At 39.9% G+C, this 27,932-nt stretch overlaps 1 protein-coding gene across 2 annotated transcripts in view; it reads left to right on the forward strand.

Moving 5' to 3' along the window:
* LOC134425830 (connector enhancer of kinase suppressor of ras 2-like) overlaps positions 1-27,932 on the forward strand; it is a 173,415-nt gene that overhangs the window by 81,323 nt on the left and 64,160 nt on the right. For both annotated transcript variants that reach the window (XM_063170815.1, XM_063170817.1), the window contains exons 3-8: positions 2,825-3,027; positions 4,286-4,373; positions 10,715-10,756; positions 13,176-13,295; positions 22,119-22,178; positions 26,353-26,421. In XM_063170815.1, the coding sequence (XP_063026885.1) occupies positions 2,825-3,027; positions 4,286-4,373; positions 10,715-10,756; positions 13,176-13,295; positions 22,119-22,178; positions 26,353-26,421 (582 nt within the window). The remainder of the gene's footprint in view (positions 1-2,824; positions 3,028-4,285; positions 4,374-10,714; positions 10,757-13,175; positions 13,296-22,118; positions 22,179-26,352; positions 26,422-27,932) is intronic.

A 27,932-nucleotide genomic window follows, 5' to 3' on the forward strand; every position in this document is an offset into this window, starting at 1 on the left:
CTTCAGTCCTCTCCACAAATCCTGCCACAGTGGGCTTTGGTGGCAGCAGAGCATCAGGATGTGGGGATAACTTTAATAACTTTCAGGGTTTATTTGCAAACACATTTTCTTATCTGATGGTTGATTAGAGTTGTTGGGTTTAAAAATTAAAATTTTGGGTTTAGACGTGCTTAAATCTAGAACAACCCAATGTCTCTGTCTTCTACAAAAGCATTGCTTTACTGTCATTTTCATAATAATTTTATCTTTTCCCCTTTATTGTGCCCTACTCAGTCTCAGGTAACCACTGACTTGCATCAGCACTTCTGCTGTGCTGAAAAATTTCCTTTCATCTTCTGATTGCCTTTATGGATACATTTTTCTGTGTTTTGCTGTATTTTAAATTTTATATTGACACTAATTGAAGTTGTCATTGGCATGTAAGCAATGAACTCCAAGATAAATCAAAGCACTTATTCACTAGGTGGATTTCCTCACACACATTTCCTGCTCAGTTCTGTGTTTTGCAGATCTCTCTGGCTGATTACACTTGCTGGGATCTAAAATACCCTCTGGTATTTATAGATACAGTGACCAAACTGTGTCCTTTGCTGCTTAACTCCCCTTAAAAGCAAAGTGACAGGCTTCCAGAGCTGTTTTGCACTAACAAATTATTGGGAGAGTTTTTTTCCTGCTTGTTTCCACAGGAATAATCAACCAGGAGGATCCAGTTCATCATCCTTGCAGTGTGCTGCTGAGTGTGCAGAATGAAACCTGTTCTGGGGGAAGCCAGGCCCTGCCCAGCTGGTTGGGAGCTGGAAAAGGCATCCCAGTGCATCCACTTAGTCATCAGCCTGGCATGAGTGCAAGTCAAGAGGAAAATAGAGCAGGGGAGGGAATTCCTTCAGTGCTGTAATGAGAAGTGATATGAAACAGATGACACACTACTGTCACATACAGCTTGCTCTTTAAACTTTTCCAAAGGAGAATTGTTTTCTTTGGTTATACTGTTTGCTCTTGGAAAAAAAAAAAAAAAAAAAAAAAGTTTTTTCTCATCTGTAGCAATTTAGTCTTGAACTGGATGATCTGGCCCTTACCACGGAGTTTTAGCTGCGATACAGCCTAACAATGAAATTAATTCTCTCCCTGGTATTTCAATCTAATTCTCTGCAGTCAGCTAAGGTAGCAAAGTGTTTCATTTCTCCTAGATTTCCCTCCAAGCTGGAGGCAAAGCCTTGAATCATTTCTCAGAGTGAACTTTGACAGGGAGAATGGCTGGCAGGGAAGGCCTGTCCCCAGTGCCAGCTGTCAGAGGTCCAAACACTTCACCAAGTGCTTGTTTGTGCTTTGTTTGCTTTCCATACAACCCCAGTTTATAATCTTCTTATTGGTCAGCCTATTTCCCTTTTCTGCAGTTGAAAATTGTTATTTCTAGTACAAATATCCATGTTGGCATCTGTCAAGAAGGGTATTCTTTTCAATTCTTTATTCTCTGCTTTGAGGAAGAAGTTTAGGCAAAAATATTAGTGTGTGATATTCATGATCATCCTCTAATATAAGCATAAATTAAAAGTGGGCAATTAATTCAGGTTCTGAGAGTTGATTTTGTTTAAATGTTCATTAAATTCTTTCATGTTCTACATCCTGTGGGGGCTGCAAAAAATCTGGGTTCAATTCACCGTGTTTGAGACTTTCTGTGTGAATTTGAATTATTTAATGGATTTGAACTACCTTTGTGCTTGTTATCTGAATCTAAGTGAGGAATAGGCCTGGTGATAAAAGGACTGGGACACAGATGAAGGAATGTGGATAAAGGGAAAAGGAACTTGTGTTTGGAAACCTACATCAAAACCTTCTTCTGCCATCAGAACCAGAACCATGGACAAAAATCCACTCAGAACTCTTAAATATGGAAGCCTGGAAGTGGCTGGTGTTTCTGAGCCATGAGCAGCTGTTCCTGAGCAGCTTTGGGAGCAGGAGCAGCCCTTGCCCTGCCCTGGCTGGATGTTCCCTGTTCCAGATGTGCACAGCTGCTGTCCAGGGCTCAGCTGAGGCTGCTCCTGGGCTCCTCTGGGCAAGGCCACGTTCCACTTTACTCCTGGTTCACAGGGGAATGCTCTGCTCAGGGAAGGAGCTCCAGGAGCTGGGATCCAGCAGTGGGGCTGCTGCAGAGTGAGGTGACAGACACCCATGGGCTCAGCAGAGAGGGGACAGTGCCTCCCTCAGCTCCCTCCCTGAGAGGGGACTGCGCAGTGCTCCTGTTCCAAGGAGGCAGGAATTTGAGCATTCTTGTGCTGCTAATAACTCCTCTCTTGACCCAAACCCTAAACCCTGTAAAAACCCCACAACCCTGCCTTTGCACAGTCCTTCATCTTCATCCTGTCCTTCCTCCCCGGGAGCAATAAATGGATTTTTGAGCTTTGTGAAAACAAGACCTGTCTCAGTTTGTTCCCATGCCCTGCACCAGCAGCTGCACTGTCCCTGGACATGATGAACTCTGTTGCAAGGTGACACAACATGGGACAGACCCTGAGATTCAGCACGTGGGATCCTCTTTTCCCTTCCCCAGGGACGTGGCTGAACCCAGTGAGTTATGTTGGACCATGAGTGCTGCTGGCAGCAGAGGCTGTGTCCCAGACTGGGTGTTGTTAAAGTTGTAAAGATTGTTTTTAGAGATCTGTGTGTCCTAACCCAAATATTCCTGTTTAATCTCAACCCAGGTACCCACAGCCACCCTCCCAGCCGAGGAGAATGTTGGGGAGAAACATCCTCCCTCCAGGATGTTTCTCCTCACAGTTCGGTTCATGCAGCTGACCTCACACTCTGTCCATCTTCTTTCCCCCAGAATTACGGTTTGGAGACTGAAAACCTGAGGACTTTGTCTCACAAGCTGAATGCCTCAGCCAAAAACCTCCAGAACTTCATCACGGGTAGGAGGAGGAGCGGCCACTACGATGGCAGGGCCTCCAGACGGCTGCCAAATGATTTCCTTACCTCTGTAGTTGACCTGATTGGTGCTGCCAAGAACTTACTCGCCTGGCTGGACAGGTAATTAAGTGTTCCTCAGTCCCTTGTGCATGAGAATAATTCTTTGGGGAGTTTTGTGTTTGTTCTTTCTTTGCCTCTTAGACTCTTACTATAAAATTAAAATGGCAGGTCTAGAATTATAGCTCTAAATTTTTAGAAATTTGTGAAATATTGGAATCAAAATTTCGTACCCTTCTTCGTCAGGAGAGTGTTAAAATTTGCTTTTGGGATTCTTTCAGTTGGATTTTTTGTGAAATGAGTATTTCTGTGCTATTCTCACTGCCACAACTGGTAATATCAGAAATTTTAGAATGAAGGGCAAGTAAGGAAAGCTTGTGGAGTTTGAGCTGTCTGTCAGCCATCAAAATGACACAGAAAATCTGGAGTTGAGCAAATCAATTAAGAATGTTCAAAATAAATGACAGTACTTGCTTAGTCTGAAAATTAAATGTTCTTATTTATCAGGAGTAGACTGAATGTGTTAGGTACAGGTGTGATGGTTAATGCTCAACAACCAGCATTGGTGTTTTAAATTTATAAACTGAGAATTTCATTAAAAGTATCTCTGTGACTGTGGCAAGACAGAAACCGAGACACAAACCAGAATTTTTCTTATTTGTAAAAAACAAACATTGGCTTGTTTTTCTTTGTGGTTCTAGCAGTGAATAGCTTTATTTGGAACTGGAATGCTCTGGAACATTTAAATGGCACCTTAGAAATCACAGTGAGAGTGAATCACCCTCCTTTACAGGATTTGTATAATCCTGGTGACATCTTCCTAACCTAATGCCAGCAGTCATATTCTCTCAGGCTATGACCTTGTCAGCTCTTATAGCTTCAAACAGGGTCAGATTCAGCCAGAATTTGGAAAGCCTGAAGAGAATCTGAGTGTGCAGGAAGCTGTGAGTAAGTGAGCATCACTGGGCTCTCTGAATTAAGGTGCTGGTTGCTGCTGAGGAGTGATGTCACACCAGAAATGCCATCTTTTAATAAGCACTACAAAGAAAATCTGGGCTGCTTATGTTATTTGAAAGCTCCTATTTCTACTCTGCATTAGAGCGAGAACAACTGATATTCTGGCCAAAATCCAGTTTGCATCCTGCCTGCATTTTTTGTTGTTTCAAAGGTGTATATTACAAAAGTTTTGCTACTTGCTGCTGGAGATGAAAATGATTTGGCATTTCTGTGCTGTAGGACTCACCCCTGTATTAGATATATCTGCCTGTAGTGCAAATTGTGGTCCCTAATTCTGCACAAACCTGTCCTTGCCCTGCCCCAGGTCTCCGTTTGTCAGCGTGACAGAATATTCACTGCTGAAAAACAACATTGTTCAACTGTGCCTGGAACTAACAACCATTGTGCAACAGGTAGGAGTGGCTCTCTGCTCTGAGGCCTTTCACATCACTGCATGAAAACTGCAATAGTAAAAATAACCCTATCAATACAGCTCTAGCATCAGCAGAACAGTTGTTACAGCATTACCTCTCTGTTCTTTACTACTCTCCTTTTTTTTGGGAGGGACAGGAAGATTTTTGGATTTTGGGGATCCTCCTGGATAGATTGAAGGATGGTGTGAAGTTAAAAATAATCCACTTTGTTCTTGAGTGGACAATTTCATGTCAGGTGATTTGCTACCATGCAAGTGTTAGACAGAAGAATAAAGCCACAGTGGGAAACAGCTTAAGTACTGCTAGCAGGTTGTTCCAGATTAAAATGTGTGTGATCCAAAACGTTTTGGGGAAAAGTTCTTAAAATGCATGCAAATACATCCAGAACCTGCACTGGCTTCTTCACTGAAAGGAGAGCCAGAAGCATGGAAGTTTTTAGGGATGAACACAAAATATTCATAACATTAAACCAATTAACTGCAGAACAGATAATGGCAGCAGTGTTATCATCACTGACAGTCATTAGTTAATTGTAATATACAAGTCCACAAGTACATAAAAGTAATTTATGTGGTCTTTAGTTCTATGTAAAATATAGAATTGTAGAATATCCTGGGTTGGAAGGGACCCATCAGAATCAGCAAGTTCAGGCACCCCAAAAATCCCACCCTGTGTCTGAGGGCATTGCCCAAACACTCCTTGAATCAGGCTTGGATCTGTGACCCCTATAAAAATAGAATAGAATACAATATTATAATAACAGTCTCTAGCAATGTCTGCCTCTGAAGGGAGACAAGAGGTGACACACAGGTACTGAGAGACTGAGGGTAAATTAATTTTACAAATATTTACAATGAGCTGCTCCCCTTGTGAGCAGATAAAATATTGATGAGGCAAAAGAGTGTCACTGCAATATGTGGAGAGGTCAGAGAACAGGCAGGACTGTCTTGGAATGAAGAAAAGGAAAAAGATGAGAGGGTTGAAGGAGGGCAAGCAAGAGGAAAGCTTAGCTTAAGCTGCAGTTATAGGGACTCTAGGCTGGGCCTGTCTCCCTGCCTGCCTCTGTTCTCTGCTGCCACAGATTTCCAGGCCCATTCCCAACAGATCAACCACAGAACTCAATTTCAAATGTTTTTTGGAGCAGTGATGGAGTAGTAGCTTGGAGAACTTTTTTTTTTTTCCCCTCCACTTCAATTTTATTTCAGTTCTTGGAGCTAAAGAGCTAAGGCTGACAAATATGTCATTGTATTTTACACTATTATCCTTAATTTATAATAGTCAGCTTTATTCCTCCTGGAAATCCTGTCCTTTATGCATTTTTTTGCAGCAGAAAACAAAGATCCTTTTTCTCTTTTCTTAGTTTAGAAATTCCTGTGTCGGCATTTAATTATTTATGTATCTTTATTAAGCTTTCTCTTACAAGGTGCTTATAGCACCAGGCTATTTTTGATTTACAGACTAAGCAAAATGAACTTCTCTACAGTATAAAAAGTCCAGGTTCTGATCCTGTCCTTCAGCTGATATTGCACTTTGTTTGTGTGAGTTTGATTTTTCCCTGTGGTCCAGGTGAAAATGGAGTAATTTTGAATTGCTGCCTCCACTTCTGTTGTTCATGTCCCAGCTTTTGGCAGATGAAATTCTGTTCTCCTCTCTGAAATTCTGCCAGCAATAGTTTGGTTCTTTGTTTTTTCCAGTCCTTCAGCTCCGGTCCCACAGCTGTCCTCCTTTTGACAACTTAAAAACAATCTTTTAGCATAAACTCCAAGTCATTCCAAGATGAAAAATGCCTGGTTAGTGCACGGGTTATGCTTTAAAAATGCTTCAGGTTGCAAATCAAGTTTTTTCTTTTCTTTATCTTATTGTCAGATCTGGCTTGTTTGATGGTTGTCTATTAAGTTCTTTTTATGTTATATTAAACTTAGCACCAGAAAGAGCAGATAAAACCAAATCAGTCATAGAGAGACAACTTTGCTGTCACTAAATCTGAGAAAAATTGACCTTAATGTGTGAAAGCAGAAATGTCTCACCTAGACCAGAACTGCAGGCTCAGCTGTAGGCTGGAATATGAATTGAAAGGCATAACTAATAGAAACCTGGGTCTCAGATCCTTTCAGATGCTCCTTGTTTTATGAATTATATACATTTTAAATGCCTCCTTCAGCCAGAGTGAAAGTAGCAGTCAAGGGTACAGATCTGGCACATTAAGTGGGAAATGTCTTTGACATTTTGTGCAAATTGAACATGGTTTGTGTGCACGACTTGCAGCTGCCACTCCAGGTGAATTTTCTAACAGGGGACATTACCCTGTAACCTTAGTTTAATACAGAAAATGCTTATGAATCTTCATGCTCAAATGTCCTGTGTGCTCTGGGTGACATAACCTTAAATCAAATATATTTTAACGTATTATTACTATTTACATACCATGCAAATGCTATGATGAATAGCCACTTATTTAACTTTAAACAGCATCTGCTCATGCTGGTTAGAGGAAAACCTCATTCTCTGATTTTAGAGGAGATCTGCAGCTGTCCATTTCTGTTGGGAAATGTGCTTTATTCTGCTCAGTTTTCTGGACCCTTTTGATCAAGCTACAGTAAAAGAATTATGTCATGCATAGAGCTGCAGAAACATCCTGATTTTGAGGTGCAATGTCCCATGAAAATGTGCTTATAATAATATAAAAACCACAATAAACAGGATATTGAGATGTTTGAGCTCTCTGCTGCCTTTACCCTGAGCTCTATCTCAGTTCCAAGGTGCACTCACTGCTCCAAATGGGATCCACCAGAATCACTGAAACAAATTTGGGCTGGTCATAGCACCAAGGCTGCCCTGAGGGAAAAGCAGAGGAGCTGGGGAAGAATAGATTTGGATTTTTTTCATAAAATGCAGCCATTGGTTAATTTTTCATGGAGCAGGAAGAGTTCCCCAGTCCCAGAGGCAGCTGGGATTCTAATTTTCCCTCATTATGTCCAAGATGTTTAAATCTGAGGTAGATGCTTTTGATACACCTGAAGAACAAACTTTCAACAAAAAGAATCTTTGTCTTACCAAAGGATGTCAGCACCACTCAGCCTTTTGCCAACAAAACCCAAACAAAATTCTGCTTGTTCTCCCCTTCATTACTGTCTAATTAACCTCACTGAGATAAATTCAGATGGATTTATCTTATAATGGATTTTTTTTTTATAATGGATTTTTAAAAATTACCTTATAATGGATTTTGCCCTATTTTTAGCCAAATACTGTGTTTAGGATGAAGCATGGCTTTTCTGGTGTTTAAAAGCCATCTAGTTTGCACTGCAACTGGCAGGAATTGTTGTTTCTTAGTAACTTCTGTATTTGGTGTAAATTTTAAATCAGCCTCCCCTGAGAAGGTGGTTGGACCAGATAACCTCCAGAGGCCACTCCACCTGAATTATCCTGTGATTCAGCAGCTGCCATGCAAAACCTGGGTGTTATTTTCAGTTTGAACTTTGCAGACTTCAGCTTTCAGTCCCTCCATCTTATTTTGCTTGCATTTGCTAAAGAACCTTTCATCAAACATCTGTTCACTCTTTTCTAAAAATACACTCTGATCAAGTCCCTACCTTTGAACCAAGGAAAACGAGTCAGTTATGTGCACTTGCATTGTGTATTTGCCTAATTCCAGAGTGATCTCTCTCTTTAGAATGTCTGAATTTCAGAAGTATTTCATTTTATGCATGCCAGCATTGTATTTTGAAATATCTCTTTGTCATATCCACCACTCAAAGGCTGCTGTAGAGCTTTCCTCTGGTGTTGTGGTGGGAAATGCTCCTTTACAGGGTTTTTGTTTCTTTTCAGTAGTTGACTTAACTCATGCTGTTTTATAGAACTGAGTTAATGAACTCAATATTTCACTTTTTTTAATGTTTTAGTTAACTGTCCTCAAGAACTTGCCATAAAACACTCTTTATGGTATCAGCAAAATGTTGTGGTACTTGCACTTTTTACTTTTTTCAGAATTAGAAATTGAAATTTTGAGTAGAGTGTGGGTGAGCACAAGTCCCACTGACCTTTTCTCTTTATGAATATGCAGAGGAGCAGTTTCACTTTGTCAGAGACAAAGGTGGGCTTTGTCAACTTTGGATATTCAATTTTGGATATTCAGGACAGTGCAGTCCTTCCCTGGCTTGCAACACTGCTCCTGTGACTGGTTTTGTAATTCCTGGGGTTTATCCTCTTACAGAGGGGAAATACAACACAGCTACTAATTTAAAGGTTATTTTAAACTTCAAGAACAAATATTTTTATCATGTCATCTTTCTACTGTACAGCATAGAAAGAATGTGACTATAACTATTATTTATTTTCTAAGAAAAATACATCAACATCCTAAAAATGGTAGTCCTGGAAGATTATTTTTTTAATGAGATCCCTAGTGCATTACTATGTATCAGAGAAAAATAAATCAGAAGGATTTTGTGACCTACATATCTTAATATTTCAGTGTAACACTGCAAGTTCTTTTAACCTCTCAGTTAAACTAGTCTGATGTATTTTAAAAAGAAGTCAATATGCATCTATTTTGGAAGGAATCCCAAAGCCATTAACATTTTTCATGCTAATGTAATCTTGAATGTGCAACATAAGTACAGCTAACATTAATTCTGCTCTACAAAACAGTAAAATTTCAGTTTTACTATACATAAGTCTTCTATTCTTTGACCTGAAGTAATTAAGTTTGTTCAGAGGGAGGTTCATATTGTATTTCTAGCACAGAAATTAAAGGAATCATTTAGACAGGAGCATTAGCTCTGGAGCCAAGCTGGAAGCCCTGCTGTGATCATTTTGTTCTCTTGGTACGTGCAGGGTTAAAAGGAGATGGTGGATGAGCTGTTTGAAGTGTGCAAAACTTGGAGGGAAAACTGCCTTGGGCATTGCCAGCCAAACTGACTAATTGAATTTTTTTTTTGTGCTCTAGAAAATAACAGTATGAATACAGAGGAAACATCAAAGGGATACTTGACCATGAAATGCTAATATAAATTCTTCTGTGTTGCTTGGCACTCCCAATCTTCTGATTTTGACTTTCTTGTTCTGTAGCAATATTCTATAAACTGTAGCCACTTAGAAATTAATTTCTCCACAGGAGCAGCAATCTTCCAAAATAAATATTGACCTTGAAAGCCGAGGGAGAGGCAGCTCCTTGGGCTGAGGGTTTGGAGCAGCTGCCTCAGGTGGGCTCAGGGGAAAATGCTCCAAGGGACACCCAGGGAACAAGGTTTGGGAGCTGGATGGGAGCAGCCAAGGGTTTGGGCTGCTGGAAAAGGGGGGCAGAGACCTCCAGGGCTGTCCCAGCCCAAATGAGTGTGCAGGGAACAGGGAATGAGGGGTTGGAATGGTTCTGTGTGAGATCTGAAGCAATTGACTCATTGCTGATGTATTAAGATGCAGTAAAAAGAGGAAACCTTGAGAAGTTCCGGGAATCTCAAGCTGCTTGAAGGGATATGACAGAATATTCTGAGCTGGAAGGGACCCACATATCGAGTACAATCTTAAGACAAAACCCTCAGCCTTGGTGTTGCCATCACCAGGCTCTGACCAACTGAGGGAATCTTAAATTCCTTGAAAGGACCTTTCAGACATTATCAGTAATTTAAATTTTACTTGGAAGTTTATTTAAAGGAAAAAAAAACTAAACAAAGAAGACAGGTTTTTAAAATTATTCCATATCTTGCTGTGTAGAAAGCCTTTTCCAACATGGAAGAGCACTTGGAGAAGGATTTAACAATTTCCCAACAAGAGAAGGGGAGAGGGAGCCTGGCCAGGGCTGTCCTCAGGGAGAACCAAGGCTTGGGGAGACCCTGTTCTAATCTCACTCTGCTGTGAGGAGATATTTTCCTGTATTTTCCTTTTTATTTTTATATTTTAGCAGACTATAACCTGAGATTTGGAGTGGAGCAGAGCTGCAGGGGATGGGTCAAACCCCTTTGCCATGGCTGCCCCAATTTCCAGAGGGTCACACTGAGGGAAATTTCAAACATTAAATAAGTCATAGAGGCAGTTTAGCAATTTGTATGGTTTGTTTCATGAAAAAAACCCCAATATTTTAACCCCTGTAATAATACTAAAGTAAAAAGCAAGGTAAGGGTGACACTAGAATTATGGAGTGTAAAATTGATTATTCTTAAAAGGATAGCTAAAATAGGAAAATGACCACCCCAAAAGTAACAAGTCTTAAGGTTCATCAGGAATTTGTAAGAGATTATTAACAGCATAAAACTTCCTTTCATTTCTTACTAGGAAATTTAATGTGACATTCATTTAATTGGTTTTGTTCTGTTTTACCACAGGATTGTACGGTGTATGAAACAGAAAATAAAATTCTTCATGTGGTAAGTAATTCTGCTTTGGTGTTCTCTATTTTTACCCCACACATGGAAATTATTTTTTCAAAAAATAAGGTTGCCATAGGAAAATACTTACTCTTAAGAGTTCCTTACTCTTTGGCATAATTTCTGATGAATTATATCAGTTGCTAAAAATGAATATTCCCTGCAGTAATGCTCTGTGTTATAGCTACAGTTAATTACAAATACAGAATTGTTGATTGAGGTTTAGAAGCTGCACAATGTTCTGTATAGTGAGTATTCCTACCAGAAAGGCTGGTCAGATCCATGGACCTGCTGCATCACTGATTGTCACACTGAGCATTTTGTGCCTTCAGAACTCAAAAAAATCTGATGACAAAAGGGAGTGGAAGAATCTTATTCAAGATTATTGATTAGATATTGGCCTTTAAGTCCAAATACTTTATATTTTCCTGGTACCAGCACAGAAACCTGTACTGACACTGAGATAAAGCCTGTGGTGAGAGGGAACTCTCAGAGGATTTACAAGTTCAGATAAGCTTTTGACAAGCTCTGCCCAAGTGCCTGACTCTTTTTCTTCTTCTATTTTTTAAAGCCTTTTGCACATACTCTGCTTCCAGCAGGGATTAAAATCTGTCATAAAACATTGATGTGCTGTTAAATTTAGCAAGTGTGCAGTGACTTTTAGAGAGGGGAAAAAAAGCTTACTATAGCAAACCTGGGTGTGAATAGAACTTTTAAAATCACCTGATACCTTCTGGGTTTTGGGGGGTGTACACACACACACACATATATATATATAAATATATTTACACACACACATATATAAATATATTTATATATTTGCACATTTTAACCCACAATTTTGACTGTGGCAGGGACACCTTGCATAGACCACGTTGATTTGATTGAAAACTTCTTTGTTGTTTATTTTAATGAAAAGAGTATTTCCATGAGGCAGCTCTAAGGTTAAAGCATTACAGCAGAAATTAAAAAGTGTTGTTCTCCCTGGGGTTTAGTCTGCATCTAATCTGGGCAAATGCTCTCCAGTGTTGAGGCATAGAGGGATTTTCAGTTGGAAATTATGGAATAGGGATAAGAATAAGGATAAAAATAAGAATATTCTTACACTGGAGATTTTCGAGATTTTTTGAGTTTCTCCATCCCTGCTGGGAGAAGATGAGACCCAAACTCTGCTCAGGGGCTCTGGCCCCGAGCTGAAACTGTGGAATATTGAAATATTTGAAATATTTGTGGAAATGGTGACCTTTATCTGCAGCCACCTCAGTGGGATGCTTTGCATCTTGCAGCTCATACAAAACCCAGATGCCGCAGCCCAGGCTCCAGAGCTGTCCTTGGATTTCCAGATGAGTAACTGCACAGTGAATGGAAATCCAACCTACACATTCAGGCAGTTAACTTATTCATTGTGACAACTTTATTTGTTTAACTTCTGTGGATAGTGTCAAATGAGTTATTAGAAAGCCTCATGGTTTTGCAAATGTCTGAAACAAAACTTCCCTAAAGGGATTTCAGTGGGATTCGCTATAATTAGGAAAAATGAGAGTACAGTCCCCAAAGCAAAATAGATGCACACAGCACAGCCTTGACCAAAATCCCATCCTGAAATTCTGTTAAATGAATTCTTTCAGGCACAGACTTCTTGAAGGAGTGTGCTTTAAGCAACACACAGAAATTTCGGAATAAATCTTTCCAAATGAATGTTGTCTGAGAGTCCAGCTCAGCTCCTCTCTGACCTACAAACTTTGCTCTGACAGATGGGTTCAATCTGCTGCCCATGCAATGGGGCTCCTGCTCTGAAGGTGTTTCTGTGGATTTGCATTAAGAATTTGAGATCTTTAGCTGGAAGGCAGGATAACAAAGTCATTGCATGGTTGTGGTGATGTAGAATATCAGTTAGAGGATGTGCTCAAAGATGCATAAGAATTTTACTGCAGGAAATGGGTTAACTCAGGCACTTCTCTGCCAGGGTAATTTTTAACAAAGGAAATTTTCCAAGTTGAAGAGCACAATTCACCTAATTATCACAGTTGGTAGGGATGATGTCATCATTGGGTAGCCAAAATAGGTTATTTAGTTGCATAAGACATTTATTTTGACACATTTCATTCAACTCCCATTGAATTTATAATTATAAGGATAAAGTCCATTTGATTTGTTCTTTTATTTTTAAAGTGCACATGGTTGGAGTGGAGAAGATAGTTTAGAGATACAGATATTCTTCTACAGCAAACTGTAAATACATGTACACTTCCTTGACATTTATGGATATTTTCTATTCCTTTACTTAGATACACTGTTAATTTTTGCAATGCTAAGAATTAAAATTATCTGTTTATCCTTGGTTAGTTCTTAGAAAAAGAACTTCCCTTGCAGTACCAGTTGGGTTGGAGGGATTCTATTGAGTTGTTTTCCTTTGCAGTGTAAAACCCTGTCTGGGATCTGTGACCACATCATTTCCCTCTCCTCTGACTCTCTGGTGTCCCAGTCTGCTCATCTCGAGGTCGTTCATCTCACCAGCATCATGCCCAGTGAGGGGCTGGTAAGTCCCAGAGCAGCTTCAAGTTTAACTCTTAGTATGCCCAGCACAAGCCTCAGTTCTTCAGGGGGATTTGGTTCTGGAATTTATCAAGAAATCAAAATGTATTTTTTGTGAAATGTCCTAATTTTTTTTTTTTTGTAAGCTGAATCAGATTTCTGAAGGTGGTTTAATTGGCATTTATCTAAACAAAGGGATTGTTTGGGGTCTATTCAAATTAAGACCTGTTTTACCTCCGGCTTCATATGTAACTGTATGTATGTTAAATCTATGATCCTTTGCCAGATTGCAGTTTTTGGAATGTACTGAAATAATCCCCAAATTCAAACACACACAAATAAAATTAACTAATGTCATTCATGTGCTTTCAAAATGATCCATGGAAAGCTTGTGCCTTGCACTTGCATAAATGGAATTACATGACTCTCTAATGATCAGTTCCAATAACTTTCAGAAGTATCCTCCCAGGAACCAAATAAATCTTTTATTTGTAAATTGTTGCTCACTGAGCAGCCTGGTTGGATGGCTCTGGACATTCCAGCTGCTCTGCATTGTTGGTGGGTCACAGCAGTGAAATGTTCTGCAGGAATAGTTTCAGAATTATTGGGCTCCAGCTCTCAAATATTGATGTACTGATACTTTTTTTTTTGGGACAATGGATTTTTGTGACATTTTAGTGGTTGGTGGGTAAAGATTTCTGCCTCCCCTCTACAGTCCATTACTTTGCAGCCATTTGCTATTGGTGGGCTGTAGGAACAGAAGGATTGTGCTTGGGAACCAAGACCCCAATAAAAGCTGGGGTGCAAGCTTGCACTGCAGGCACTGGGCTGTTCTCGTTCTCCTCAAGAGCCAGGCTGCTTTTCCCAGCACAATCTCCTAAACTGCCTCCAGCTGCCTTCTCAGAATTCCTTTTATTTTTATTTTCTCCCTACAAGAAGAGTAATTCAGGAATGTTGCTTCTGGGTTGAAGGAAGCAGTCGTAGGAGGAAAATGAGGGGGAAGTGGGGAGTGAAATTGGCAGCCATGAGGCTCCTCCGCAGAAAATCCCCAAACTGACAAATCAAAACCCACTTGAGTGCCACTCTACACCTTGTGACACGTTTCCTGTTTGTAATTCAGCGTGATTTACAGATTTTCAATTTCTGTTCGTTGAGACACTTTGTATTATTTCAACATCTTCCTCTTTGTTCTGACATTGAATAGCGACAAACGTCATATGCAAATACTGCCAGAGTTACAAGGGCATAATTACTCTGAGGTATGCATATTAATCTGAGAATGACATATTTTAATAACATGAGGGGGTGTTGTGTGACTGCACAAGTTTACTTTATTCTTAGGCTGATTTAGTCAACAAAGAACATTACCACAGCGTAAAGCACATTCAATTTTCATTCCGTGGCATCGCAGATGCTCAGCCCAGTGTGTAATCCTGAGCACAGCTACAATTCCCTCCCTGTGCTGCTGCATCCTTATGGCCAAACTCGTTCCCTTTATGGCCCAGTTTCCCCTCTAGCTCTGATTTCTGGGTTAGTGCAGGGTGCCCAGGAAATACAGGTCAGTACATTTGCAGGGGATACACTGTGAATGTCCCAGGGCTTTTGACTTGCATTAGGATTCCTACACCCTGCAGGCCAGCACTCTGCATGCCTTTCCTTTCTGTGCAGAAATGGGATGGATTTCTGCTGGTCTAATTAGGGGAAAGTTCATTGTCAGTGCTGCAGAGGAGGTGAATACAGAGATGCATTTTCCTCAGAGATGATGGAGCGCCATAAACAGGGCTTGGTGCTGCTGATGCTTCCCATGCAGTGATGGCTCTGTAAAAGGCTAGAGCAGGACAGGAGTGGAATCTATCCCAAAAACAGCATTTTCTGTGGGGAACTGAGATTTCCTGGTGTGCAGGCTGAGGCAGGTGTCTGTCAGGAGCTCTTGGAAGGAACCATAAAGTGCCATAAACTGTTGGAATGTTATTTGGGCTGTGGAGTGACCAAGGTGAGAGCTGTTGGCTGAGATGTTGGCGCCTTTCCTGTGGTTCACATTCCCTTTTTCCCTGCTAGAACTTGAGGATCTGTGCTGGAATGGCCCTGCCTGGATGGGCTGAAGAACCCCTGTGTGGTTCTCCATCCACAACGTGCCCATGAGTTAAGAGCCACCAAAGGAGCAGGGAGTGGGCACTGCTGACAGGGGACATGAGACAAATACTGCAATCAAAACTGCCTGGCAATTTCTCCTCTTTTTTCCCCCTTTTTCCCTTAGATGAAGTGAAATCACAGTGAATGAGTGAGTTTTCTGTGCCTAATTGTGAAGGCACTGTAACGTGTTAGGTTGGAAAGTTCCTTGTAATCAATTTTGCTGACACTGTGTTCTGTTTAGAAGAAAATATGAAAAAAGGACTATAAATGGGAATAAAAGAAAAATCATGTGAAAAGGAAAAGAAAACATTAATCAGAATCAAATATAGAACAGAGTAATGAATTACAAATGGCTTTCTCATGATTGTATAGAGGATTTTTTTCCACAGGATATCTGCTCCATTCAAGAGAGAAATGAGCACTATTCAGCAAATGGAAAGTATTCAGAGTTCCATTTTTATCCTTATCATTCAGTGTAGGGGTTGAGGCCTGATTTACCACACTCCAGCTAAGCTCTGCACTCCCTGGAGTTACTAATTTCATCGTGAGTTGTTTTATTTATTTTTTATATGGCCTTCCTGAGTGCTTCACAGACACTAATTAATTCATCCTCACAACACACTTGTGAAAAGGATACTGTAATTTTAGTTCTAGAGGTAGGAAGCTAATGCACAGCAGTTGGTGTCAAAAATCACCAAAAATGTGTTTTTCAAGAGCGGCTTAATGTACAATATTTCGGAACATTTTTTACCTTTATAGCATAAATTTAAAACAGAGGTTCTCTTGGGTTTAAATGTAGCTCTAATTTTCAGAGCTGCTGCAAACAGGGTTCATCCAGGGTTGGCACCTGGAAAACAAACACAATTATTTGCCATTGAAGAAAAGTGTGTATTGTAATTCACTCAGATTTACCAAAGAATTCAGTTATCTGGAATGATATTCAGCTGACTGAATTATGAGTCTTCCCAAGTTTTCAGAACTCCTTTTGCAAAATTTTTATTACATGCCTTCTAATTTCTCCCCCTATGAGCCAGGAATCCTATTGATGCTGCAGAAGCTCCCACATAAATGGAATTAATTTCCAGGTCCAGGTCCACGCAGTCTGCACGGAGTCAGAGCTCCTGCAGGGCACTGTCTGTGTGTTTAATTGTGTAAATAAATTCTGGACCATAAAGCATTTTCACAGAGGGACTCTGAGCCTTTGGAATGTGCATCTTCAGTTGTAGCATTTTGAACTTTCCGTCTGTGCTTTTATGAGCTTTATGTCACCCTTTTCTTTTTTTCCTCTCTAAAACACCTTCTTTGCATTCAGCTTTATTAAAGCCTGGCCTTATCTGCAGCCTTCCCAGGGCACTCCGTGTGCTGTGCTTTCCTGGCAGTTTGCTGGACAAAGGAATTTGCATTGGGAACACTCGGTTTGGGGTCTGTTCCAGCTCCTGGGGACTCTGTTTGCATCCTGATCTCTGCAGGCATTTGTTGGCCTCCAGAAATATATTGGGGTTTTTTCCTTGCTTTTTCCATAGCTTCCCCTGCTTCACCAGTCAAATTGGTTCCTCCTTTTCCCTATTTACCACTGATTTTTCAGTGGAGAATACTGAAACGCCTTCCATGTATTTTCTATTTCATTTTGAAGTAACTTTAAGGATTGTAAAGCACTTTTTCTCCTGAATTCTAGTACTGGCTGTGGTAATACCATTAATATCTGAAGTGCACAACATAATCAGCATGAACAAGATGTCTGGAAGGCAAAGCTTTGTTTCAAACAATCAATTTGACAAACTTCAAATAAATTCCTGCACTAAGAAAGTATTAAATTGTGAGAATCACTGTTAGCTCTGGCAGAACATGCAGACATAAATTTTTAGGAAATCGAATAGAATAAAATAACTTTGTGATTTAAGAAAATTGCCTCCCCACTTTAAATTTTTTGGCTTGATGGATCCACAATAAGCCCTTGAGCCAGGAGTTTGGGTTGCTGCTGGCAGCTCCTGAGCTTGCTGCTAAATCCTTGGGGATGGAGGTTGATGAAAGGCTGGAGAACCTTGCTGTGATTTACCTCCTCCTGTGCCCAGAGCCAGCTCTGGAGCAGTTTTGCTGTCACATAAACAGGCAGCATTTTATTGGAGATTTTACAGAGATACAGAATGGGATCATAGAATGGTTTTTGAAGTTTGGGGCTTTTTTTCCCCCCCTCCTGCTCTTGGATGATTGGGGATTGTCCATAGTGAGAGATTATTACAGCCAGCATTATTTCAGATGAAACTTATTTTTTTAATCTTCTGAACTTGATGTCCAGCTCATGTACCCAGAGATACTTCTGTGTAAGATGCAGCTTTAATCTTATTTGATGAGATTAATGATTCCTCTTAAGCAGGAGATTCTGAACAGGAAGGCAGTTGGGGTTTTGTTGTTTGGATTTGTATCTTCTGATGTCTGTGAAATGTTTTTCTTCTTTTCTTCTGGAATAAAGGAGGACTTTTATCCCCCTTCCTTTCACTTTTTTATTCTTTTTTTTCTCTGTTGTCTGAGCTTCCCCCTGCTGATAGAATCAGTGTAATCAGACACACTTTAATTAAGATGTATGCTGCTAATATCCAGAGCCTTCTTAATTTTTCTGCAGAGGAAACTTTTCCTGTTTCATTTTAAGAATTTAAGGAAAGCAAAGATTTTTGTTTATAAAATTAAATTTTTTATGAAAGCAGCTGTAATGTTGGAAAACAAAAGAAGTTGAACAAACAGCCAAGCTGTCATATGCACAAATAGATTATTCATCTATCCAATGTCCAGTTACCCTTTCAAATAGTGCTTCTCTTTCTGTGGCATTTGTAATTTAAGGTGATGGAAGCCAATCTTTCCCATTTTCACCAGAAAGGAACTGCAAAGTAAGCAGGAAGAAAAAGTAGAATATGAAGGCAGATTTTTAATGGGAATATGCCTGGCCTGAAACTGTCAGGGTGTTCATCTAATTATTTCGAATTATTTTTAAAGGCTTACAGAAACTTGACAAATTTCCATCATGCTTGACATATAAAGGTTCTCATAGCCTAAAAGCCCAAACAAAACCAAATTTTCTCAGGCAGAAGAATAAAAGAAATTATTATCTTAAGTATTTTGAGAAGTGGAAGTTGTCTTGCAGGAAGGAAAGTAGAGGTGTTTAAATTTGGGCAAAGGACTGCAACATATAAGGCAGAAAAAAAATGGAGAGGGACTTTTTAATGGTATGAAATTTAAACAAAAAACTCCATCACCTTCTCAAAGCACTATCATGGCATTCATTTAAATGCATTTGTGTAACTTTGATAGTTGAAATAAGATTAAAGAACCATTTTTTATGGGGCAAAAGATCAAGGGGTGTAAGAGTTCCCTGGTTGACTGTGGCATTACAAACCTGCATCTTTGCTGTCACTGCTTCCCTGTGCAGGAATAATTGTTGACACTTAAAAACACACTGCTGTCATTATATCCTGCTTAATTAGCCAGACGATTCTGCACGAAAATTTTCAAGGAAATTCCCCTGACAACTGGATATGCTGTTTTCTGGGGAAAAGTCTCTTCAAAATGGGGTTTTAAATGCTTGATGCCTTCCCATATGTTTTCAAAGGTCAGATTTTAATTAAAAACCTTTAATTCACTTTGTCACTAGGGGACAGTGGCAGAGTTGCTCAGAAACAGCCAGGATTCTTGATTTGATGGCTGAGAAACATTTCCCTGTTCTCTAACATAGGTCAGTGCCATTCTGCAGAGTTTAATAACTGATGTGTCAGGCATAAAGAGCAACTATTTATTTCTAAATGTTCACCAGTCTGAGCCATCTTCACAGAGGAGAATCCTTGACTCCTGCCTTATCTCAAGATAAGGGGTACAGCTTGTTGTTCTTTTCCCTGAGATCATTGTTGGCATTCAATAATAAACCACAGAGACTGAAACCCTATTCTTGGGGGGGGGGGGGGAAGAAAAAAAAAAAAGAGAGATTAATCATTTTGGAAAAGGATTAATATATTCTGTGATATTTTGCTTGTAAGGGCAGAAAACAGACTGGTAAGGAACAGAAAGAAAGCTGGGAGCTGAGTCACTGGGATGGACAGGGCAGGTTGTGACAGGGAAGGACAGGGTGGGACAAGCCTGGTGGGATGAGAATGGACATGACAGAGTTTGCAGAGCAGGAGGGAGGCAGACAGAGCTGGGTGGAGAGGGCAGAAGTGGAAACTGGAGGGAAAGAGGCAGGAGAACCCTCTAGGTGCCATTCCAGAAGGGTCTCTCACATTGGCCAGACCTATGCATGTCTGGTCACTCCAAGGTGACCAAACAATTCTCTGGATGTCACTGCCTAAGCTGAACCATATGAAGTAAAAAATTAATGTAAGAACTTTCATATTTTTTTACATAGAATAATCTTTCCAGCTTTCCGGGTAAATATATGTCAAGGGGACGCTCTGCTCCTGTAATGGTCAACAAGGAACAAGCTCATTATTTTTCTTTTGGGAAAACAAGGATGAAAGCTCTGTGTAGGGTAATTTGAAGGCTATGAGTCATTCACTAAAATTGTTTATTTTTAAATATATTCTTAAATTTTAATAACTAGGATGAAAGAGCAGATAACAAAATGTAGGGTAATTCTGTGTGATTAGTCAGGTTTTATGACTCTCCAATGGCATCTGTTAAGAGATAAAATTATAATTTGAATTTTTCCAAAAATACACAGAGATTAACAAGAGTCTAAGAACTCTAGGAAGAAGTAAGTGGTAAAATTTAGTGCAAAATTTAGCACTCTGTCCTCTTGTGGCCTTAAAGATTTTAATCTGTTGGGTTTTTTGAGTAGGGAATAAATCTTGTCAAAGCAAGTGGGATTTTAGGACTGGGATATTAAATTTGATATAAAAGTGTGGCTTGAAATGTGTTCCTGAGGTTGAGCAAGTGCTAAAAGAGCAGGAATGTTGTGTAATATTCTTGTGAAAAGTTCACTGTGGAAATTCAGCATAACTCACACTAGATGGGCAAAACTTCTGCTCAATTAAATAAAAAACTAAAATAAAATTGGGTTTTAATGGAGATTCCCCATCGCATTGTCTATGGGAGCTTTCAGTTTTCCAGGATCCTCTTTGTGTCCTTGAGTTGGCAAAGGGAACCTTGTCCTTTGCTGCTGAAGGGACCACAGAGACAGCAGAACAGCAAACACTGATAAATTAAACAGCTCTAAAAAGGAAATTCTGAAAGGTTCACCAGCAGCTTCTTTCTTCCAACTAATCCCAGTTTGTGAAGCTGATTTCAAGACTGGCAAGGTTTAGTTTGGATTGTTGGTTTTTACAAATGAAGTAGTTTGTAAAGCAGACTAATTTAAGAGAACTGAGATGGGGAACACAATCTAAAGCAGATTTGTCTATGCAACATTGCAACCTGACAGCAATCAGGTTTGGACAATCTTTATTTTTAAGATTTCAATACATTTAAAAAAAACTTGCTGAAGTGCAATTAGTTTACATTGAGGCAGAAGTTACATTTTCCCATGAAAAATCCAGTCAGACCCAGCTAGAGGAGGTTGCTCAGGTCCTCATCCAGTCACAATTTGATCATCTCCAAATCAGAGATTCCACAGCTTTGCCAGCCTGTTCCAGGCTTTTATTTTCCTGATGGTAAATCTGAAAAAAAAATCCTTACCCAAGTTCCGACTCGTCTCTTGCTTCTCATGCTCCCACTGTGAGGAAGAGTTTGGCTCCATCCCACCTTCCAGTTTAGGCACTTGTGGAGAGCAATATCACCTAAACTTCGTAGGATTTTCAAATTTTGGGTTTTTCTTGAGGGGTTGGGAGGTGGTGTTTGTGTGCCCACCCTGCCTGAAGATCTCCACTAGCATTCAGGAATATGGAAATTGCTTTCTCTGAACAAAATGTTCTTGGTTATTGCTGGGGACTCTAAACTTTGGGGCTGTGACAGCACAAGGTGATGCAGAGCTATCGAAAGAACAATAAATCAGCAGCACAATGTACCAATTGGATTAATTAGATTTCCAAAGTGATGAATAAGGATGCTGAGGGGAAGCTGTGGCCTGGCTCCTGAGAGGGAGGCACAGGAGCCACTGAGCATCCCTGGCATTGGGCTCTGAGTGTGCTCAGCTCCACAGATCCCTGCTCTGCCTGTCCCTTTCCATCTTGTCAGTCTCCTCCTGAAGCAGAATTCTTGATGGACTAATTACAAAGCTCCTGTTAGTTCACTAAGCTCATTTCCCCCATAAATTAGCAATATGAGCACTGGCTCCTGTCTTTTCTGAGTTTGGCTCTGGCTTCACTTTTACTGAATCAGTAACTCTTTGAAAATGGGGCATTTAAGTTTAAAAACTACTCCTGCTCATGCTTTCAGTTTCAATACTTCTTTTATGTCATTGTAATAAAAAGAGATCATGTTAAATATTTCAAATACTGAACAGGCACAAAGTTTTTATGCTGATGCTCCATATTGAACTCTGCTCACAAACTTTGGAATAAAAAAAAAGCATTAAGTGAGAAAACTCTGCTATTTATAGTGGTCTTGATATAGATTTGTTAAACTTAGATTTGCAAATGTTAATTGACCACGGCTCCTTCCAGTCTGTCCAAATGTTATGGTCCTTAGAGCAAATCTATTATTTTAATTATCATGCAAATGTCCTGTATTTGTTTCCTACAATTATTAATTACCCTTTTTGCTCTTTATTTTGCAGGGAATGTATATCAAATCAACATATGATGGACTACATGTAATCACAGGAACAACAGAAAATGTAAGATCCTTTATTTTAAAATAATTTCATCATGCTTACAATTATTTTCTGTGTATCTGAAGTGCATTTTGTAATATGTAAGCTTGCTTTAAACCAAGCCACTTTTTATTAATGTCTTTTTTCCTTTTTTAGGTATATGTATCATATTACCTTTTTAAAGACTTAGTGCCCTTGAACACAGACATAGAAAAGCCACTGTGTTGAAATTATTAATAATTAATGCTATAATAAAGGAAATTCTCAAAATTCTGCCCTCATTATTCCTCAAATTCTCCTTTCTAACAACATTCACACACTTTCTCTCTGGCAAAAGTGGTTTCCTTGTACTTATATTAAGTACATTAAATATATATATACACACACGTACATGTATATATATAATGTACTTAATAGATATATACATGTACCTGTATATATATTGAGTACATATATATACATAGATATTAATATATATATATGTACAATATATATATAGTACATACAATACAATACATATATATATTTATATTAAGTACATTATATCTTATATTTTCTATCATTTGTAGTAAATACACAGACGAGATCAATTATAATTTTTATTGTAGCCCCAGAGGCATTTGAAAAACCTGAACTAAAATCACAGAGAGTTTTGCAGCTCAAAGATCTGTGTGAGGTTTGAGGGGGCACTAAAGAGTGTGACAGGAACAACAGCTCAGCCTCTAAACATCGTCCTCGTTCCTTAACGTGCAGTTCATAATTATAAATTTGAATAATTAAATTGCCTTCAACTGCTGCCATCTAATTACTGTGACAGACTTTATAACACAACCCTTCTGGTTCTCATCTTCCAGTCACTGCTCCCACTCAGGCTCGGGTCTGTCCAGAGCTCAGAGCTGGGCAAGTGGCAGCTTTAGGTTTTATCCAGCTGATATTGGATTTATGGATTGCTGATGCCCAAGGAGCATCACACGAGCTCTGTGAGATGTAAATCCTGCCTGGCAAGTGCCACTGCTCTGCTGGCCCATATGGGTGAGCTCCATGTGGGATATTTTAATTGATTTATATACATTTAGGGGTATTTATATGGGCTTTGTCAGTGCAAACCCATGGAAAGCCAGATGATTTGTATGTCACAATTTGGGAAGACAATTCTAATGCAAATTAAACTTGAAATTTGTTTGTTTATATTGTCACCATTGGCAGCATTTAGAAGTCTAAAAATAACTACATGTGTATCTTGGGTGCTCAAAATTATGATTTGATCCATCTTGATTATGTTGGAGAGATTATGTTCATAGATTGAATTACTCACACTATAATTAATCCATTTTTTTACTGTAATTCTAATTCATTTCAGAAATATAATGCAGTTTGTAGGGGAAATATTGGTATATTTACAATTGAAATTCACAGGAAGAGTTACTAAATTGCCAGCCACTAGAAAGAAGTTCTTTTAATTTGGATTGTCAAAACTTTTTACTACGACACCACCAGAAGAAATTGCTTTTTTTGGTTTTGCTGGAAGTGTAATCACATGTGCAGATAAACCAGCTTCAAAGACCTTTAACTTCTGGTGTTTCAGCAAATTGATTTTTCATTCCTTTTGAAGGGATAATTGACCTCAGAGCCAGTGTTTAATTAGCTCAGCCTCATCCAAGTCAGGAAAGCAGCTAAAAAGAGAAAGAGCCAGGCCTTTGCTGCTCAGCTGAAGTTAACCATTGTGGATGGAGGTGTTTCCTGCAGCTTCCTGCTCTCCTCCATGCCCCACTTAAAGCCAAGGAGTTTGTTAAAGTCACTTTGAATTCCAGGAATATTTCTGTTTCATGTTTGCTCCTGGGCTGCCAAAATTCCACAAGTTTCCAATAAAAGGAGAAAGTGGCTCTGGAGCCAGGTGGGTTTTCACATCCCCACCTGAAGCGTGGGGTAAAATCCTGTTTGTTGTAGGGCAGGAGGGCTCGGGGGCTGAGGTGGGGTCTGATCTGCCCAGGGCTCAGCTCAGAACTGGAGCCCAGAGTGAACAAAACCCTCCGAGAGCTCGGGCAGGTGAGGGGCTGGCAATGGAGAACCAGAGAAAAGAATGGGAATGGAAAAACCAGAGAAAAGGCTGGGAATGGAGAACTAGAGAAAAACTGGGAACGGAGAATTAGAGAAAAACTGGGAATGGAGAACCAGAGGAAAGGCTGGGAATGGAGAACTAGAGAAAAACTGGGAATGGAGAACCAGAGAGAAGGCTGGGAATGGAGAACTAGAGAAAAACTGGGAATGGAGAACCAGAGAAAAGGCTGGGAATGGAGAACCAGAAAAGGCTGGGAATGGAGAACCAGAGGAAAGGCTGGGAATGGAGAACCAGAGAAAAGACTGTGAATGGAGAACCAGAGAGAGAGAGAAAGGCTGGGAATGAAGAACCAGAGAGAGAGAAATTCTGGGAATGAAGAATCAGGGAAAGGCTGGGAAGGAAGAACCAGCAGTGGGCAGAAGATAAAAGCTGTGCTTGGAGCAGCCCAGTCAGGCTGGGAATCACCCTGTCCAGGGCTGGCTGATTGCCCTGTTGGCTAATTGTTGGGTAATCAATAATTGGGTAATCTCCTGCCCCCAGAGCCCTGGCTGGCTCTGGCAGCACAGGCTGGCCCCTGGGGGGATGAGTCTCTCTGGCATTTGATTCAGAAATAATTGCAGTCATTTCCCTGTCAGTGGCAATTTGGGTTTTTCTTGTATTGCCTCCTCTTCTCTTTGCTCCTTTTATTTGTTTATGTTTTATGTTTTTAATCTCCATTCACAAGAGGAATGAGGGGGATTTTGGGTTGAAGACAGTGCAGCTGAGGAGTTCTTGCCTGCAGTGAGGTCATGACCATGAACTTCTCCACACACTTGATGAACATCACTTTCAGTTCAGATAAATCCTTTCTTCCTTTGTGTTTGACACGTGCCTCCTTTATTGTGTTTAACAATTTGTGTTTTAGGCTGGCTGCAGGAGCTCTCCAGGAGCTCAGCTACATTTTGGTAACAGCTTTTTCTCTGTGCAGCTCTACAGCAGGTTTAGAGCCAGGCCGCCCCCTCCAGCTGCAAGTGGCTCCTTTTCTGCCTTTCTTAGGAGCCTGCTTGCTCGGCAGGGAGCTTGAACTGTTTATGGAAGATTATTTTGCTTTAAAAGTTTCAGCACTTTTTGTTTGACAAGGGACACTCAGTCCTCTCCTCTCTCTGACCCTGCATCTCAGGAGTAAATTTCCCCCCTTGTCCAAATCTCCTGACTGAACAGCCAGCCAACTTCCACTGGGTTTATTTTCCAAGGTGATGTCTCAGCTCTTGAATTCTTTGTGCTTTTTTTTCCTCCTGAAGGCCAGGTTGGTGTGCTCTGTGTCAGTAGAACATCTGTAAGCCAGGGCACAGTGCAAACAATTTGCTTGAGTTCTCAGCTCCCTGAGAACTGCTGATCTCCTGAATGCCCTGGGTTTCTCTCACAGATTTAAGATTTCACCAAAGCTTCTAAAAATTATTTGTGCAATAGTAGTTGCCCATGTTTGAGTGGTTCCTCAATGGGTTTTAATCCATTTTCACCTGCTCAGAGCAAGCTATATTTAGGATAAGGGAGTTTTCCAGCTCCAGGATTGCGAATATATGTGAATTGTGTGTGTACATAAAATCTCCTGAAGAGCAAGTCCCTTGCACCCATTTGTAAATTAACACATTCTGTGTTCAAATGGTTCATTTAGCCCTGTCTGGGAAGTGCTGGAGCTGCATTTGAAGGTACAAATACCCTGAGTGTGCAGAGCATCTCCAGCTCCCCTCAGCAGTGACTCTGCTCTGGAGAGGACTGAGCCCTGACTTCTGCCCCACACCTGGCTGGTCCTGGGTGTGTTGTAACAGATTTAACTCCATGGCATGTGAATTCACCCAGGGGAATCCCAACAAGGTTGTGGCTGCTCAGCTAAACACAATGGAATAGCTCAAATGGCCACAAGTGGCAGCTGGAATTCTAGGTTGGAATGGCAAATGGAATTCTAGATAACTCCATCAAATGTTACCAGAAAAAATATTTTTCCCTTATGAATTTGACCAGTTACCATTATTTGACAGCAATAAGACTTCTTTAGGGACAGCTTTCTTGCCTCTTTCAGCATTCATTGTTTTAATTCCTGCTCTTTCCTTCCACCTCCACATCCTCCCTGTAAAGTGAATTTTTCTCTCTTGTCCTCAGTCTCCTGCTGACCAGTGTAAGAAAATCCATGCTGGTGATGAGGTGATCCAGGTCAACCACCAAACTGTGGTAAGTATTCTGGAAATTCTGTGCTCAGGCTTTGCAGCACAGAAAAATAAAAAAACTGGTAAAAAGTACTAATTCTTCTTTGCTCAACTATATTATTATTATTATTTATGTCTTTTTAAACATCATATTCACTGCTTATTCTTAATAAGAAAAGGCCCAAATTGAGTCCATAACCAGCCCAGAAGGATTAAGCCAAATTTACATTTTGCACAGCTGCTGTTCAACATCAAACTCTTCTTATATAAGGAGATCCAAGAATATTTCCTTGAAGTTCTTAGACTTCTCATTATGCACTTGCCAGCTGGTTTAACTTCTCCTCTTGAACAGAATTTTGCATTCTGTTTAATGCAGGATCCAGATTAATAATGCAGAAGTGCTGTAACAGCCATGTATGCTGAATCTGTTGGGGGAAAGATATAAAAATGATTAAAGTGTTGATAGAAATCTGCCAGGGTTGGGGTTTGGGCATTCTTGGATGGAGATTTATTTTTAAGACAACCATAAGCAGGTGGATGCTGAACCTCAATATTGAAGAATGTAATTTAAATATAATTTAAATAGTTCCAGTGTTGCTGGAGGAAGGAACACTGGTATTTATTATTTCTTAGGGATAACTAGTGATAAGGACAATGGTAACTTCCTAAGGAACTCCTAATTTAGCTATTTCACTTTGTCCTGGTGAACCCCATCTCCAGACACAGCAAATGCAAAATTAAGAAATCTCTTTCTGTCTGTCACTTGTGTGAAGTGGAAATATGAAAGTCTGGCTATTAAAATCTTATGATTAGAGAGCAAATATTTTCTCTTGAAAAGAAGTATAACTTATTCATTTACACTTTAAATGTTAATGCAACACACAGCTCTTATCTGTATTAGAGAGTTGTCATAGTTACAGGCTGAAATATGCATTAGGCTGGCTTTCTCCATCAAACACACTCTTCTAGTGACAGATCTGATTTAATCTTTACTCCCATAGGTGAAATCCCCCATTCAGCTTCTCAAGAATTGGCTTTTTTAGCAACTCTTTCCATGTCTGTTATTACAGCAGGCTCAAGGTGGTTGATATGTGTAATCCCTTTCCACCTGAGGGCACAGGACCAACAGCTGAGTCAGGAGCCATAAAAGACTTTTTTTTTCTAAAAAAATCCCCCCCATAATAAATTAATTATTCATTCTGAAGTTTCTAACAAGCCAAGGAAATAGATAAAGGCCACTGGAAACTTATTCTTGCTTTAATAATGGCTGGGAAAGTCTCATTATGTGTCCAGTTTGGAAAAATCAGGCAGCAATAGTGAGTGTTTGCATGGTTCAGAGGTGTGTGTCCAACTCTCACCCCTCATGGATCAGGAGTTTTAATATTTTATATAAATATTTAAATATCCCTTAGATCTTCAAGTGTCACTTCTGGCACTCCTTGCTGCAAACCACCCTCAGCCGTGCTCCTTCTTCCCCCCAGTTACCACGATATGATGATCCATATTTTGCTTATAATTAGCATTATTTCCATTAGT

Source organism: Melospiza melodia, chromosome 16 (assembly GCF_035770615.1).
Source record: "Melospiza melodia melodia isolate bMelMel2 chromosome 16, bMelMel2.pri, whole genome shotgun sequence".
Classification (NCBI taxonomy): Eukaryota; Metazoa; Chordata; class Aves; order Passeriformes; family Passerellidae; genus Melospiza; species Melospiza melodia.